Below are 17,393 nucleotides of genomic sequence, written 5' to 3' on the forward strand. Positions count from 1 at the left end.
GTACTCTCCGCCCTTCCTCCCAGGCCCTGCAACAAAAGCCTCCCCACGCCTCTCTTCCACTCCGGATCCCATCTATCTACATGGCCCAGCTCAAGCTGGTCTCTACAAACCTACCATCTGCTGAGCACCTACCGGGCTCCCGGCATACTAGATGCTTTGTATACATTTTCTATAATCCATATGACAATCCTAAGGCATGTATTAAAATCTACATTTTACAGCTAAAGAAACTGCTCAGAGAGGGTGAACTGGCCACAGATACTTAATCAGCTAGCGAGTGCCTAAGATGGGATTCAAACCCAAGTCTCCGTGATTGTAAAGGCAGTGCTCTTTCTAGAAGCCTTGGCTGGGTCTTCTGGCCTGTGCTCTCTGTCCTCAGTGGGAAGCCTGAGCCACACAGGGAACCAGCCAAGGAAGGAAGCAGGACCAGAAAAGGGAAGCAAAGCAAGCAGTTCCGACAGAATGGATGCACCCTAGAAGGCTGGGGTAACACAGGCTGGAGGAGCTCAAGGGCGCGGAGAAGAGGGTCACAGACGGGAGAGGAAGCAGAAGAGGTGCAGCAGGGAGGACAGAAGGTGAAGAGAAGGAGGGAAAGGGGGTTCTTCAAAGTAAAATGCCTGGGAAGAAATCTTGAAAAATTTCCCTACCCAAAACAGAGATGCATTTTGTTTTTCACTTTATAAACTGTACCTGAATGTCTTTCATTCTTCAAAAAGGGTGCTTAAGACATTTCTTCCACTTCCCCTACTGGGGCAGAGCTGACATGTTTTGTTTTTTCTTGGACCACCTCCCCACTCTCTGCCCCCCACACACTAGACTCCCAACCCTAATCCTTACCCAGCAAGCAAGAAAGACCTTGATATCCAACCAGGTTCTAACCACTGGAGTGGTTACTATTTCTTAGCCATCTTTTTCTTACGAAGATCGGGAATCACATCAATGCTGAACCTGATTTTCCTTACACTTGCCCACATTATTCCCCCATCCAATGTTTGGGTTGGGTACAGGTCAGCACCTAGCAGAGGACCTGACATAGAGCAGATGCTCAATGTCTGTGGACAAAGGAATGAATCAATGAATGTTTCTCTGTCACTTCTCCCTGTGCCTCATACAACTTCTCTGATCAGGATCCTTCTTTCCTAGCTCACTTAAATCGCTGCAGACAGAATCAGGGTGACAACCTGGATTCTGGAAAGTACTGTAAACATAGTGTCCATGTTCTCGGTTCCAAAGGGTCACTATGGGGTGCATAGTGCTATGGGGTCCACACATAAGTAGAAGCCACCTAATGACAATTCAGGCCCCTTCCGGCCCTCATAAGGGACATGGGAGGGAGCCAAGGCTGCCGTGCCCAGCGTTCCTGCCACTCCTTGCCTCCGCTCTGCTCTCCACACCCACTTCTCATGCAGGCCTGGCGACTGCAGCAGACACGGGGGCTCAACACGCAGCAGAGGGACGGAAGGAGAGGGAGAAAGGATGGAAGGAGGAGAAAAACAGCTTCGGGAAAAAACACGCACACATGCAGCTTGCAGAACATTGTGACTTGGATTATTTCTGGAATCTAATGTTTCTAATGTTCAAGGGGAGGAAATGAGAAAAAGCAAGTAGAGATTCCCAGGACCGGCAGGCTGGAAATAATACAGGACACTGTGTCCTCTGTTGGGCGGGACACAGACACACTTCCTCACCCTGAGCCCAGTCAGCAGGGGGGTGGCGGGCAGTGGTTCAGGCCTCAGTAGGAGGAGGGACGCAGGAGCAAGGGGTACCGGGAGCCCTTCTCCAAAAAAAGCAGGAAATTACAAACCACTCAGTAGACCTTGCCCCGAAGGTCGTAGTTTTTGGAAGCCTCCCTCCCTACACCGAGGGCTCAGGCAAATGAATCACAGAGACTTGTCAGCACGCCCCCGAGAGCCCCAAACAGTATTTGCCCTCTTACCACAGCATCAGTAAGGACACAGGTCAGGTGACCACTAGCCTCCAGTCCACCCAGCCCCTCTAGCCGCCGCCTCCCAGGTCGCTGGCATACGTACCCTTTCTCCTGCAGGGCCGGGGTAAAGTAAGGCTGTGTGCGTGCGTGCGTGCGTGCGTGTGTGTGTGTGTGTGTGTGTGTGTGTGTGTTGGGGGAGGGGAAGGAGCCCCAGCCTCAGAGCAGAGGGCCCACCTTCCCACTGCCTACCTGGCTCTATCCCAGGCACACCTCCCAACCTCACCAAGTCTCAGCTTTCCCATGTAAAATGATGCTCACATTCACGCCCTGCACAAAGTAGACGGGAGACCAAATGAGGAACCACTGACTGGGTGACTCTGGGTGGGTCTCTGCTCTGGGTCAAAGTTTTCTATGTAAAAGGAAGGGCTAGACCAGAAAATCTCTAAGGTCAGGGGTGTGAGAGCACTTTAAAAACTGACATTCCAAAAAATATTTCGTATTATAATGACTACAATGGCACTTCAGTTTGACAAATGACACTGCTGGCTCGAGGGGCATGCGGGTTGGAGAGGGGGCGAAGAGAAGAGGCAGTGGGCCAAGTGTGGGGCAGGGAGGAGGGCAGTGCACTCCCTTCACACGGCCCCGCTGGTTCTTGTCACCCCAGGCAGAAGGAGACTTAGGATCCTGCTTTGGGCCCTGGGGAGTGATCAGAGCTGTTTCTACCTCAGAGGGAAAGGGCAGGAAACAGCAGTGGATACTCTGCCCGGTGACAGGGCATCCTGGCGATGTCCTAAACTGCTCATACGGTTAACAGGACACACACAGCAAACACAATAAGCACATAACAGTGCAGGGCCCTGCTGCCTACCATGATGCTCTTCACCTCGTGGGCCCCATATTCATATTTTCTCAGGGTGACTAACATGAAAGGAACATTGTTTTGCTCGCACAAACCTCCAAGGATATCAAAATGCACAGACATATTTCTTGGATGGACTGTAGGAGTGCTTCTGGCCTCACGCTTGTAAGAGAATAAGACAAATATGTTCCTTGCTATAATGCACAGCAGGAGGTGACAAGTGTCTCAGATGTAGCAGGTGATCACATCCCCCTGGGGAGAACTGCTTTCCTCTGTGGCTGCTTCAAGGACAGACACCGTTTTTCCAGAGAACTTTCCACGTGGCGGCTCTCCCAACTCTGACCCATCAGATATGATCCCAGCTTGACCTGCGTGCTCCTGTCTTTTGCCTCACCCAGGGGCACCACACAATCTAGTGATCTTGGGAGACCCCATGAACCTACATCATAATTGCCAACTTCTGTCAAAACTCGATTCTTAACTTTATTCCATTAGGGATCACTGAAAATTATTTGGAGCAAGTTCATTTGGAAGGTAGCATGGATCACGCTCTGCGAGGTCTCAGCGGGGGGTGCCAGATGACTGAGGAGTAAATCAGGACTGAAACAGCACAGGGAGAAGGAGGGGAAGCCAAGGTCTAGGGAGCAGCGATGCTGGGCCAGGCAGGGGGCCAGCACCTCCACCCACATCATCCCATCTAATTCTCCTAACAACCCTGGGCAGCAGCTTGGGCTTTTTTTTTTTTTAAGCAGGAAAAGAACTCAACAGATTACGGTTCTATTTGCTGAGAAAAGTTTCTTATTTTCCATCATCCCCCAAGGCGACAACCCTGAAGAGAAAAGAGCCAACTGTAGATACAGAGGGGAGAATGAATAGCAAAAAAGGTGAAAATTCCTATAGAATTGTTCAGCTGTAAAGGGGCTGAGACACCATGTAGTGTGGCAAGTCTCCAAGGAGAGGGAGAGGCAGGCACATTTGGCTTGGGGGGATGGGGGTCTTTACCGAACTCCTCTGGGGATTCTGATACACCCCCTGACAAGCCTATTCTCGACCACCACCAAGCCCTCACCACCACGACCACACGCACACGCTCCCACCCCACCTCCCCCACTGAGACACATTTTCACAGACAGAGAGGACTGACACGAGAACAGTGCCCTGTGCAATCAGGAAAAAGTCGAAAGACACTGAGCTAGCCCAAACTCTTCCTCTTTGTTTTGTTGGGAACATAACCGGGGGTCAGAGGTTGAAGACGTGCCTGCAGCCTCCCGAGTGGTAAGTGGCACCCCAGGACACATCCGAACCCCCATTCACACGGCTCCATTCCAGCACGGACACGGCACCTGTGGGTGTGAACAGACTTTCACCATGCAAGGATGAATATGCAGGAAGACATTTAAAATTAGGTTCTCCACAAACGTATGGACACTAAGGGGGGAAAGAGGGGGACGGGGGGCAGGGATGGTAGTGGTGGTGGGATGAACTGGGAGATTGGGATAGACAGATATGCACTAATATGTATAAAACGGATAACTAATAAGAACCTGTGGTATAAAAATATAATAAAACAAAATAAAAAAAATAAAATTAGGTTCTCCAAAGGGAGCTTTCCCACAGGTGGCGTGGTGAGGGCAGCCATCAAGGCCAGGGCCCTCTAAGCAAATGAGAGGTTCTCATCTGGGCAGGTACCTTGGTCACGGAGGAGGTGGGCACCTAGATATCCTCCCAAGTGTGGTGCTAAAGATCTTGCCTTGGATGTGTCCCACATGAAACAAGCACAACACGCTGTATGAACTGATAATCAGCATAATTCCAATACTGGAAACCCACCGGACAGCTGTGCTCATTCTTTCACAGGGGCTTCTCTTACAGGAAGTGGGACTATACTCTCTCTTTCCAGAAGGGCTTTGGGCAAGATTAGAGGGACTCCCAGGTAAACACCAGTACAGCCTCCTTTATTCGGAAGCGAAGTAGACAAATGTTCCTCCATCAGTTAAGTCTAGTTATGCCCCAGAGCCCTTCTAAGCACTTCTCCTTCCCTACAAAGACTGGAAGATTGTGGGCCTTCCCCCAATTAGAAGGCGGATGGTGCAGCAGCTTTGGTACTTTCTGATACTTATGATTGGCATTGGCACATAGATGGGCAGCAGGAGGTCACAACGGCCGGCATCAGGATGACAAGGCTGGGTTTCTTACAGTGCATGGGAGGTAAACTTTTACATCTCAAGGTCTCTTCCAGTTCTACCATCCTAAGATGTGCCCCAGGCACCCAGGAAGGGGGAGGAAGCTAGGGAAGACCCTCCACTGAGCAGCACCCATCCTTCCCTTTCCCAAGGGGACATCTACAACGAGTCTACTTAATGATGCTTAATACCACAAACTGCCCCCTAATGGGAAAGAGGCCTCCCTTCTCTCCTGTAATGGGATGTGACTGCAGGGCAGACACCTTCATCACACAGGGTGCACTGCAGCATTGGGGGCAACTGGCTGTGAAACGGAGCTGCAAAGAGAGCCATAATCTGCGCCTGACTAATGAGGAGGGACTGGCCTGTGTTCTGTGAACACAGTGGAGGACAGGCCCATTAGTTACAGACCAGAGGGCACAGGGCACAGGGCCCAGGGCCCAGGCAGCGGTGCACATCTTCCAACAAAGTGCATTGTGCGTTACTTGAATCACCTCTGAATTACCCAACCCTCCCACAAATCGCTCATTAAGGCTTTCCTGTCATTCCTGAGCTGCAATATTCCCCTCCTCTGAAAACTCCCTAAGCACAGAGGCTGTGCCTAGGACAGTGAGGTGCACACAGCAGACATAAGTAATAATAAATAGGACTTGATGACAACTTGCTGCTCCAAGACAGAAACTCTGGCTCACTCATCTTTATCCAAGTGCCTTGTTTTGGGCTCATGACAGCTGCTCAGCAGAAGTTTATTAAATGAATGGGTGTTCTGCTTTATGAATTATCTGCAAAACAGCATCCCTCCTCCCTAAATGTTTAATTGGGAGAGAGAAAGGCTCCTTCCCCGCCACCCCCAAGATGAGGGATGCATGCATAGGGTCATTGCGGAGGTCAGGGGAAGGTGGGGAGGGGTTGTTTCACTTCCCAAGGCCAGCTGGTAAATGGGGAGCACTGACCATTATTTAAGGCCTGGGAAAGAAGCTGTCACCCACAGGGCCAGAAGGGAGACGCTGTGCCCACCCCTTTACAAAAATAGAAGCTGGGTGATCATCAGACTCCTCCAATTGCCAAGAGCTTCCCAGATCTGGAATTAAAGGCCTCCGACAAGCCTCCCACCAGAGAGGAGGCTAAGACGTGGCTCATGCAGGAACTATTTCCTCAGGCCCTTGTTTAGATGAGGATATGCACACACAACTCTTACCCAAGCCACCACCCTCCTCACCCCCTTTCCAAAACACCAAATAAGTCAAGGGCTGAGGCACTTAGCTCTGCACAGATATTTTAAATTAATCTTGAAGCAATTTAAAAGGACTGTTTTCCTCCCCTGCCCCTCACCCAGCACATTTCTGTGGCAGCCGGGTCAAGCCTGAGCAGTATTTTCGCCACTGACTCAATACCGAAATATTCCTGGGCTGCCCTCTTCCCAACGGCCTTTTACTCCCTCTGTTTTGTTTTAGATATTCTCTCCCCCACCCCTCCCCCTCTACACACGCGCACGCACACACACACACACACGTGCACAAACACGCATGCACATACACGTCTTTTTAAGGTATGAGCACAGATCCTGACTTACAGTCCATGCAGAGAATTCAAGGATCATGGATTTGAACAGGGAAAAAATACGCCTTTATTTTTACTCATCTCTAACTAAAATAGAGCATCCTCTTCCATTATGAACAGAGGCAACATACTTCATTAATGTTACCAATACTTGGGCCTCTGACATCAATAGAAACACACACATTCTCATATCATATCAGGGCTGTTTGTCCTGAAATGTCAGTTACGGTCATCACTACTTCAAAATTATGGTAGTTATAAGACTTCAAGTCCATCTTGTTGTTTAACATGTTCCTAAAGAAGTACATATGTTGCTATACTTAAAAATTTTAATAACTGTACTTCAAAAATTATTTTCCAAGCCTGTATGTTATTTTGTACATTTACAAATATTATTCTGAGAAGGGGTCCATAGGCTTCACCAGACCAAAGGGGTCCAGAGCACAGAAAGGTTAAGGGCCCCTGCTGTCATATGAGCGTTAGAAGATGGGATCTGAGATTTTCCCTAGAGTCATCATGGGCCAGGGGACTCAGGGGCTACAGCATTCCGTGGTAGCGTGAGGCAGACCCTAGGAGTGGTGGCATAGTGGGGTTATTGGATAAGAGCTTGGGTGGGCTTTGGAGACAGACAAAATACTGGCTCTGTCCAACTGGCAGTGTGATCTTGGGCAAGTCGTTTCATCTCTCTGAGTTTCCATTTCCTCCACTGTGAATTAGGAATAATAATATACCATACAATTCTCACGAGCATGAATTGAGAGGATATACGTGTGGCAACAACTACTGCTTGGCTGGTTGGCACTCGGCTGACTCTAGGTCAGCCTTCCCTCCCTTGGGGCTTCTGGGGCTAAGGTATGTTATGTTGTTTTGTTTTGTTTTGTTTTGGAGATGGGCACTGTCTGTGCCCTACGTTGGCTTCCCATTTCCTGAACTTGAAGGATGCAGTGAAGCGCCTCAAACTCAGACACATCTAGGCAGACCTAAGTCCCCTACCTCCTCTTCTGTCCCGGCTCACTGAAACAGGCACTCAGGCCAGGATGCAAAGCAGATCTCCTGCCGCAGAGCAGAAGAGACCTCAAGTGAAAAAGAAATGTTCCAAACCCTTCCAACATTGGTCACAAGAGCCAAAGTACCTGCCTCTGGGTCTGCAGAGCAGCTGGCTCCTGACCTGGTGTCTCTCCTAACTTGGATATGAGATGGGGATTCTGTAGTCCAAGTGCCCGCAACCCCCAACCCAGGCCAGGCCAGGGTCAGACCCAGGCTGCCCGGCCACTGGGCAAACAGCCCTCTTGAAGGCCAGAGGAAACCTTGCAGCTCCTGAAGTTGTGCAAAAACTCCTTTACATGCATGTCTCTTCCAAACTCTGGCTTAAATGATGTTCAAAAGTTCTGTTGTAGAAAGGGGCCATACACTCTTTTAAAATTATACCTATTGATTTTCATGTGATTATAAATGATAAAAGATTGGAAAGCACAGAAAATTTATGCAGAGAGATTAAAATCAAGCATAAGCCTTGCCCCTAGAAATCAAAACTATTAATATTGTGGTGAATTTTCTTCCAGCTATACTTATGCTAGCACACTTACATAAACTGGGATCATAATTATATCATTTTATATCCCGATTTCATCACTTAAACTACCTAGAGACATTTTCAATAGGGGCTCTTAAAAGACACAAAACCATTATTTCAGACGCTGTCTGTAAAACTCACGGGTTACTGAGAGTCATGGTATTCCTACGAGTGGTATTGTGCATTTAAATGTGTTATTCTCAGAAAACGGGTAGGAGAGCCCCTTTCACTCTTCTTAAAGTGCATGTAACAGTAAACTCTCTTCTTTAGCTTGGAGAGCGTCTAGAGAAGACACGTTTGCATTCTCAGCAAAGAGGCGCCGTATGGTATTTTCCTTTTTCACTTTCTCATATCTCCCTGATAAGGGGAAAGCTTTGAAAATTCCCTGCTGGAAAAATATCTTGCTCGACAAAGGGTGCAGCAGCTGAGGGAAAACCTCCAGAAAGCAGTGGTATGGAGGAAGAGAGCCCTGGACTTCAGATGGAAGACAGCTGGGTTCCTGTGTCAAGTCTGCCATTGTGGCCCTGAGATCAAATAACACCCACCATCAGCCACCTCAAAGGACCAAAGGGCTGCGCAGACTAAATAAGACTGTATGCGGAAGTGCTTTGTCAATAGTCAAATACGCTGCAGGGCAGCAACCGCTAAGTCATGTTTTTGTGGCTGGTAACAGCATTGTCACTCCTGTTGCTCAGCCGGCTTGAACTACGCACTGCACGCCCTGAGAGGGGCGGCGTCCAGCAGTGCAAAAGCATGGACTCTGCAGCCGGGCTGCACCTCCTAGTTTGGCCGAGTTATTTCGCCTCTCAGTTTCTTCATCTGTAAAATGGGATGATGATAATACACCTACTTCATAGGACTCTTGCCAGATTAAAATAAGTTAATTTACACAAGGTGCACAGAACAATACCTGGCACATAAACACTCCACAAGAGGAGCTTTAAAATGTTGGACTAGCAGTCTCCGTCATTCGCCCTAGAAAGCTACGTATGCCCCCCACCCCAGCCCTGCTCAGGTTTGGCCGGCACCCTCCTACCTTTTCAGCATCCTGCTCGAAGAGCCGCAGCTGGAAGCACTGGTCCAGTTTGAGCTTGCGCACGTGCCACATCTGGTGCAGGTGCTGCCGGGTGGAGTGCAGCTTGTCCAGGAGGCTGGTGATCTTGGGCACCAGGCTCTGGAAGTCGGCGCTGCCCGGGATGCAGTTGCGCCCTGAGAAGCCGTCGCTGCAGCGGATGCACTGCAGCAGCCGCTGCCCCTCCCGGTCCAGCTCCTCCACAGGGGCCTTGAGCACTTTCTTCTTGAGCTGTGTGTGCTCGTCGATGAGCCGCCGCGAGCCCTCCACGTCCACGGGGAACTCCTTGCGGGCCAGCATCTCCTGCAGGTCCTCGAGGCGTGACAGCAGATGCACGGCACTGTTGAAGAACTCCTCCAGGGAGAGCCGCAGCTCGATCCACTCCTCGTGGTTATAGTCCAGGGAGCCGTCAAACTCCTCTGTCAGCTGGGAGGGGTCCACCAGCTTCGTGAGGCCCTCCACGGACACCATGCTCGTCTGGGATGGGCAGACACAGAGAGGGAGACTCAGTGATGCTGGGGCAAGTCAGGGGAAGACCCCAGGGCAGCCGTAGGCAGAAGAGAGAAAGTCAAGGGGAGAGGCCGAGATAAGTCCATATAATAATGACCACAGCCTGCCTGGGAAAGGGCAAATGGGAGAGCAGGCAGCCCCCTGGTCAGCTAAGATAGGCAGTTTCAAAAGACCGGCTTACTGGTTCAAAGAGCCTCTCCGCCTGCTCACCATTTGCCATCGAAGGGAAGACTGCCTTTATGTTCTACTGCCCTCATCTTCCTCCTTCCCATCCCCGAGTCTGCCACAACACGGCTCAGCATGCTAGAATCAGAAGCTGGAAGAACAGACTGAATCGAATTTTAGGGGGTCTAGTTCTCAATAGCTTTAAAACCTAGGATATCCTCATGGTTGGATTAAGCAGTATGGGTCAGTCTTGGGCTGCAAGGGTCTCAGAGGCGATCTTCCTGCCTCTTCCCACAAGCAGCTGCCCTGCTCTGATGCAGTGAACAAACAGGGCTCGGGGGACAGGGAGCCTGGGCCCTCGGCTTTCTCTGAGCCCCACAGACTCTTGGAGAGCAGAGTGGAGAATGTTTGTCTCCAGGACACAGAGCAGCAAATGACGGCACAGGCAACCACCCCGACGTACCAAGAAAGATTGTTTCTTTCCTACAGGATTTCTTGATTCTCTCTGCTGGAGAAGGAGAGGCTACTAGAGAAATAATCTGGATTCAGGGTCCAGCCCTACACTTACTAATTGTGTGAACTGGGCAAACTAAGTTCGCAGAGCCGTTGTTTCGTCCTCTGTATAATGGAGATAATAATGCTTTTCTCCTAGGGCTGTGCTGGAATTAAACCTGACGGTGTGTAAAGCGCCGAGGGCACCAGCGTGGAGCTCGTGCTCAGTCCCTGTGAGTGCTCGTCAGGATGATCTGAAGGCTGCATCCTTACCGGAACCCTTAAAAGCAGTTCGTCTCCCTCTGTCTTGCTGCTCTCTGGGCATCGCCTCCTCTTCTCCCTTTTCCTTCTATCTCCTTCCAGAGGCACAGAAAGGAGCTGCCTGTGTCTGAAACAGGGGTTCTCAAACTCATCAGAGTCCCTTGGGGAGTTAAAAAAGACACTGATGCTCAAGCCCCACCCCTAGAAACTCTGATTTAGTTAGCCTGGACTGGAGCTTGGGCATGGGTAGTTTTAAAAGCTCCTATTGTGCAACCAGTGGCACAAACCTCTGCTGATCTAGATCCCTGCAACTGAAAATGCAGCCCTCAAACCAGCAACATTGGCACCACCTGGGAGCTTGTTAGAAATGCAGGATCTCAGGCCCCACCTAGACCTTGTGGGTCAGGATCTGTATTTCACAAGATCCCCAGGAGAATCTGTGCATTAAACCCTGAAAAGCCCTGTGTTACAGCCCTTTCCCCTTTGAATTTGGCTCAAAGTTTACCACTTCCAGGAAGTCTCCCGTGATTATTCACTAACTATTCATTAAGTATCTGCCATTGAACAAGCCTGGACTCTCATCTCTGTAGCACCCACCATCTCGGTCTGCACTAAGTACTGCATCTGCTCTTTATAAAACACTACGTCATAAATATTCTTCCGAGTGGGAAGCCCCCACCTCTGTCTCCTGCTCTTCTTGTTTAGGAGGCAAAGACAAGCGTGCTCAATTTGGGGTGAAGGAGGTGCAGGGAGATGGGAAATACTGGGCAGCTAGGCTGAAGCAAAAGTTTCAAGACTTGGAAAGATTGTTTCCGGTCGCTTCAGCTAATAAATTTATAGGCCTGTTGTCACCGCTTCTGTACAAACAAACCAAAATTACACAAAGCATTTATTTCCCTACAGGACTCCTAGCATTGGGAAGGGGTTCTGGGGGAGCATGAGAGTTAACTGTTCTTACACCAAGTCAAATTTCTCGTGTTATTTACACAGAGAACTGCCTCTCAGGTGGTCAGGTTGCTGTGCTCAAACCACAACCTGTTGGGGCCACCACCCCACACAAAGGTGCTCCCGGCCCCTGGGGACAAACATCTGGAATGAGAAGTTGCTGCTAGATTAAGAGCAGGTCTGCCTTCCCAACACACACGTACACAGGGTTCGTCCTCTTGCAGATGGGGGCCAGAGTTCCGAGAAAGGAGAACAGCTTGGATTTGGCTGGAACAAAGGTTCCTAAATCATTGATTTAATGTGTTGTCATTAAAAATTCTCAGGGGACACATATGGCCTCTAGAAAAATCAAGTTAAAAAACATGTTTTCGCTGAGTATAAAAGTAACACAAAATTGTCAAAAGAAAGTAGAAAAACATAATCCAGCCACCTCAAATAAAGCACTGTTAACCATTTTCATGTATCTCTCAGTCTTCCTCTCCATATACTATATTCTTAAAAACCAACTTCAGATTATATTGCCCGTACTGTTTTATAAAGTCTTTTTCTTTCCTAAATTAAAAAAAAATTATTTATTTTTGGCTGTGTTGGGTCTTCGTTGCTGTGTGTGGGCTTTCTCTAGTTGCGGCGAGCGGGGGCTGCTCTTCGTTGAGCTGTGCAGCATTCTCACTGCAGTGGCTTCTCTTGTTGTGCAGCATGGGCTCTAGGCTCACGGGCTTCAGTAGTTGTGGCACGCGGGCTCAGTAGTTGTGGCACACGGGCTTAGCTGCTCCGTGGCATGTGGGATCTTCCCAGACCAGGGCTCGAACCCGTGTCCCCTGCATTGCGCCACCAGGGAAGCCCTACAACTTGTCTTTTTAAAAACAATATATCATGCGCATTTTTCAATGACACTATTGTTCTAAATATGATTTTTAATGGCTTCATAGTATTTGTGTATTAATGCTGCCAAAATTAATGGATATTTAGGATATGAACTATACATATGTGCATGTATAGATATGCATATATATAAATATTTGTGTATACATGTTTATATTATTGCAAAAAACACTGTGATGAATACCCTTGTAGACATTTTTTGTTTATAGTTATCATTAGTTCTTCACCTTTCTGTTTTAATTTTTATATTAAAAATATTTTCCTAGAATGAGAATTGAGAGATCAGTGGATATAAAACTCTTTTTAAGGCATTTGACCCAAATTACAAAGTTGCCCCCCAGAAACAATTGCTCTGATTTATACTCACCAGTAGTAACAGGACTGACTAATGACTGTGCCCTTGGGACAATCGCATGAGCCTCTTATTCCTTCTGAGACTCTGACTGGCAAGGCCACAGTGGCCAAGGAATCCTGAATTACCAGCCCCTGACATGTTGGGGATGGTAGGAAGGTGGAGAAGTGCAGGTGAGAAATGGGTGGGTGGCAGAAGGGGAAGGAAAACGGGAGCTAGGAGAGAGGTCGGCCTCACCTCGAAGATGAATTTGGAGCTGCCAAAGTTGGTCTTCTGTTTCTGCCAGAAGTTGTCGGGTTTGATGATGAGGGCCACATGGATCTCGGCTGGAAAGGCTTCCTGCAGCGTCTTGAGAAGGGGCTTGATGAGGTCCCACTTGGAACCCCGCATGTCGATGATGACGGTGAAGCCACGTTTGCACACGTCCTCACTGTGGGGAGGTCAGAGGTCAGGCACGGTCACTCTGGGCTGTTGAGACTTTGGAGTACACAGTCAAAAAGCACCTGGAAACCTGCATTCCTCTTTATCTGGACCAACCTTCCAACTTCACGCCAGGTCTCCTGGCTGCCTTGCAATCCAACTCAAAATGTACTGACTCAGAAAACCTTTCGAGATTAACCCCATCTGACCAAGGGCATCTGCCTTCTCCCAGCACTTAGCAAGTAACTCAGCTTTCCCTGTAGTCAATTGCACTTGTTGGGACGTTTACAGTTTCGGTATTCACTACTATGTTTGATTTTCTTTTAATTCTTGTCTCTCTCTCTTGCTCCTGGGTTGAATCATATTTTCTCCATTTGAATACAAACTCTCTAGAGTGAGGGATGCTGCTGCCCTTAGATCTGCGATGGAAAGTCCTTGGCATGAACGCTGTCCTTCCCCGGGCCCACATCAATGGCAGCCACTGCTATGATTTACCACTGAACCCAACCTGGGCCAAAGAATCTTTTTCAATAAAGGGGTCTAGGCCACTTCTACCAATTGATTAGAGATGGTACACAAGGTATTGATAACATCATTGTATTTAAGATGTATTACTTGTAGTTCAAATTGTATGTCAACTTTGAAAAACTCAGGTTGCCAAGCCATGCTGATTACTCTCAGATGGCCAAGGGTGGGACTGATTAGACAGTGGATGTGGTCCCGTTGTCTCATGTACTTCCATTATAAGAGTCAGGGTATAAAAAGGCACATTTCAGGAAGTTAAGACAGGGGAGACTACTCTTGAAATCAAGGCCAGATGAAGTGACAGTGACCAACTTGAAAACCAGAAACTAATCGGGCTAAGTGAATCAAGATGTTGCTACATAACTTAATTAAGTAGCAAAGTTTATTTAAACACTTGAACTTTATAACTCCTAAGAATTGAAAGAAAAAAAAAAAAACCGAAGATCAAAACAGTTATAACACCTCAATTTGGAAGAAAGTCTATGCTTTGGTAGTTAGAGGGCTTTCCTTCTATCCTTCATTTATTTAACCTGTGTATTTATTTTCTAACTCAAAATAGACTTTGGTTAATTCACATGTTTATATAAATACTGGTGTAGCATTTCCTTAGGTTGTTTGGCTTAATTTCCTATTACCCAGACTGTACTAGCTTAAAGCCCCGTGCATGTTGCATGCCCCACAGTCGTGCACCACCACCCACCAATCGCTTATAGCTACTGGAGGTAAGGCCACAATGGGAGGATTTAGGCTACAAAAGGAAACAAAACCCCGTTTCAGGCTTCATTCTCAAATCTCAGCCAGTGATGAAAATGTCACAGACTTTTGAAGAGACCACAGCTCCTGTGATTGTGCGAATGTCTCAAGCATAAGGCAGTTTACTGGGCCTCCCAGTTACACAGGAAACTCCCCAGGTGAGGAGAGACACTCTTTCCATTTCTTCTTGTTGACACAAAGGATTAGACTCAGCAAGGGGGAAAGCTGAGCCTTTTGTTTCTCCACAAATCCTATATCCCAAAGGAAAGGGGTTACCTCTTCTTCTCTGACACTTATTGAGTCAGTAAGTGGCCAGGGTCTTCCATAAATAATTCTCTCTACCTTATTGTCTGAAACCAATGTGCCTTTTTCTTAAATTACAGAATTTCTTTCCCATTATGAGAAAATACCCAGTAATTATAGAAGAGTTAGAATATTCAAAAGTCTGTATAAGAGATACTAATGGTAGGGATTTATAATACTCAGGCCTATTTCCTTCCAGTCTTTTTTGTACATGTAATTTGTATACCATATAGTGTTCTACCTTTCATTGTAACACAGAATTTTTTCTCATGTCTAACAGTTCTTTGAAACAGTTATATTTAATGACACATAGTCTATCTAATACCTACACCACAGCTTTTTAAATCATCCTCATTACTGCTTTACAGAAGGGCACATCAGCTTATATATCTACCAGCAACGCTGAGAGTACCCACCGCTGCCCCTTTACAGTATCCTCGTCTGGTCACTGAATTTTTTAAATCTTTGCCAATTTTCCAAGAAAAATATGGCATTACATTTAAATTTGCATTCCTTTGATTACTGGCTATAGCTTATCGGCCTATAAGAATTTCTTCCGTGACTTAACCTGACCATTTCTTTTATCTATTTTTCTATGGCACTTTAATGGCTTTTCTCACTGAGCTTAGTTTCATTTAGCCTGACTCACATTTGTTGCACACGCACTTATGCCAGGCACTGCACGGTAACTGTGGGTCTTCCCTTCCCTTAGAGATGACCGACTTCCTTGCTCACCTGCTCCTCAGGCTCCATCGCTGTCACCATAATTGTGCTGACATGACGAAACCTTGTCCCTAACAACAAAGAGTCACTGTTGCTACCAAGAGCTGGAGCTTGACTATCCCAGTATCTAAATGTGGTCATCAAGAATAGCTTACACTCTATTAACAAATGACTTCTGACAACTAAAAGAGAAATAAGGTACTAATTCTCTCTAGGAAGTTCTCACTAGCTCAGGAGATGGGGAAAGAGGCCCAGGGGCTGAATGCTGAGAGATAACCTAATTGGCATCTTTCTGTGAAAACAGCTAATCTACCAAGGTGCTTTCTGTTATGGTTTGAAACAAGGAACATAGCTGGAGGAGGGAAAAGAACTTTTCATCGCATACTTATTGTGCCAGGGATGGTGGCTGGGCACCTGACATACGTTATTTCATTTTATCCTCATGATGGATAAACCTGGCATGGTTATCACCCTGTAAGAGATGATGACACTGAGGGACAGAATTTGCCTAAGGTCACATGACTGGTAAGTACCTAGCACAGAGTCAAAACCTGGACCACTGACTCCAAAAGCCCAAGCTCAGGTCACTATATAATGTGACCCACCATGTTGCCACTACGTGTGGTGTTTTTGTGACTGGGTGTGGGGGGAAGGGTCATGATGAGGGGACGAGATTAGGGAGCTCATAGGAGATGGGGGGAATTAGGGCAAAGAATCCAAGTGGATGACCTCTACTCTGCAGTCTGCACAATCAGAAAATCACAGAAGCAAAAGAGCATGGCATACTCAGAAAGTTCAAGTAACTCACTTCGGTGTAGGCCCAGAGGTGAGAGGCAAAGAGGGATGAGGAACTGCTGTCTGAATGCTTCAGAGAGCCCTCCTCTGGGCTCCGACCCTCCTCTTGCACACCCTCCCCCCAGGGAACGAGGACACTTGACAGAAAGAGACCATGCTGCCCCCATCCTTTTCTAGACCAAGTTCCTTGTACCCGAAACCCTAAAATTCTCAGCTCAAAGGTCTTTACCTGCTTCCTTGGCCCATGTGTGCCTCTCTCCCAAGTCCAATTCCTCAAGGGTAAGGAACGCCACCAGTATGAGCACCTCGGCCTGAGGGGCGGCAAAGAGCTGCTATTTGTAAGGATGTGGCTAAAACATGCATGCTGAAGGCAGAGCTCCCTGTACTGCCGAGTTCTAGCATGGAACTCAGGAGTCCAACAAATCTGAATCTGAAGCTGGCCTCCTAGGTCGCTATGAAGATCTGTTTGTCAAGGTGGTAGGGTAGAACACATTTTATCTAACAGTTCGTTAGCTTGCTGTATTAATTTTCAATATTTAGATATAGGGTATGTGGGTTTCCATTTGTACTCCTGCCCGGCCCGGGCATTGCAATGGTAGAAGCAGGGCCTCCAGAGAAGAGGCAGGAGTGGAAGCAGGCCTCAAGTCAGGACGCTTCTTGTACCATGGCAGAAGCGGTGCATTTATCCTAAGGGCAATCAGGAACCACTGAAGGGTGTCATTCAGGGATGGAACGTGAGCAAGTGATTTGGGAAGGTTACCCTGCAGCTGGGCAGAGGGAGAGTAAACCAGGGTCAAGCAGACTGAGCAGGAGAACAGAAGCAGAGAAACCTCCTCCTTTGGACTAAAATGCCTCTTAAGTGAAGTCTTCCTTGGGCCACCCGATTTATAGCTGCACTGTCACCTAGCACTCCCTACCTCCCTTCCCTGACTTATTGGTCTCCTTAGCACTTCGTACCATTTGGGTCATGTATTTTACTTATTCATTTATTGTCCATTTTCCCTCACTGGAAAGTAACCTCGATGAAGGCAGGGCTGTTTGTACTGATTTCACTACCCACAGTGCCTGGGCCAGGCTAAGACTCAATACACGG

General features: G+C 47.8%; 1 protein-coding gene across 6 annotated transcripts in view; it reads right to left on the reverse strand.

The window, feature by feature from the left end:
- KALRN (kalirin RhoGEF kinase) overlaps nucleotides 1–17,393 on the reverse strand; it is a 640,054-nt gene that overhangs the window by 410,422 nt on the left and 212,239 nt on the right. For all 6 annotated transcript variants that reach the window (XM_065877078.1, XM_065877079.1, XM_065877083.1 and 3 more), the window contains exons 4-5: nucleotides 13,019–13,211; nucleotides 9,139–9,651 (exon numbers count right to left, since the gene is read on the reverse strand). In XM_065877078.1, coding sequence (XP_065733150.1) covers nucleotides 9,139–9,651; nucleotides 13,019–13,211 — 706 coding nt within the window. The remainder of the gene's footprint in view (nucleotides 1–9,138; nucleotides 9,652–13,018; nucleotides 13,212–17,393) is intronic.

Source organism: Phocoena phocoena, chromosome 4 (assembly GCF_963924675.1).
Source record: "Phocoena phocoena chromosome 4, mPhoPho1.1, whole genome shotgun sequence".
NCBI classification, from domain to species: Eukaryota; Metazoa; Chordata; class Mammalia; order Artiodactyla; family Phocoenidae; genus Phocoena; species Phocoena phocoena.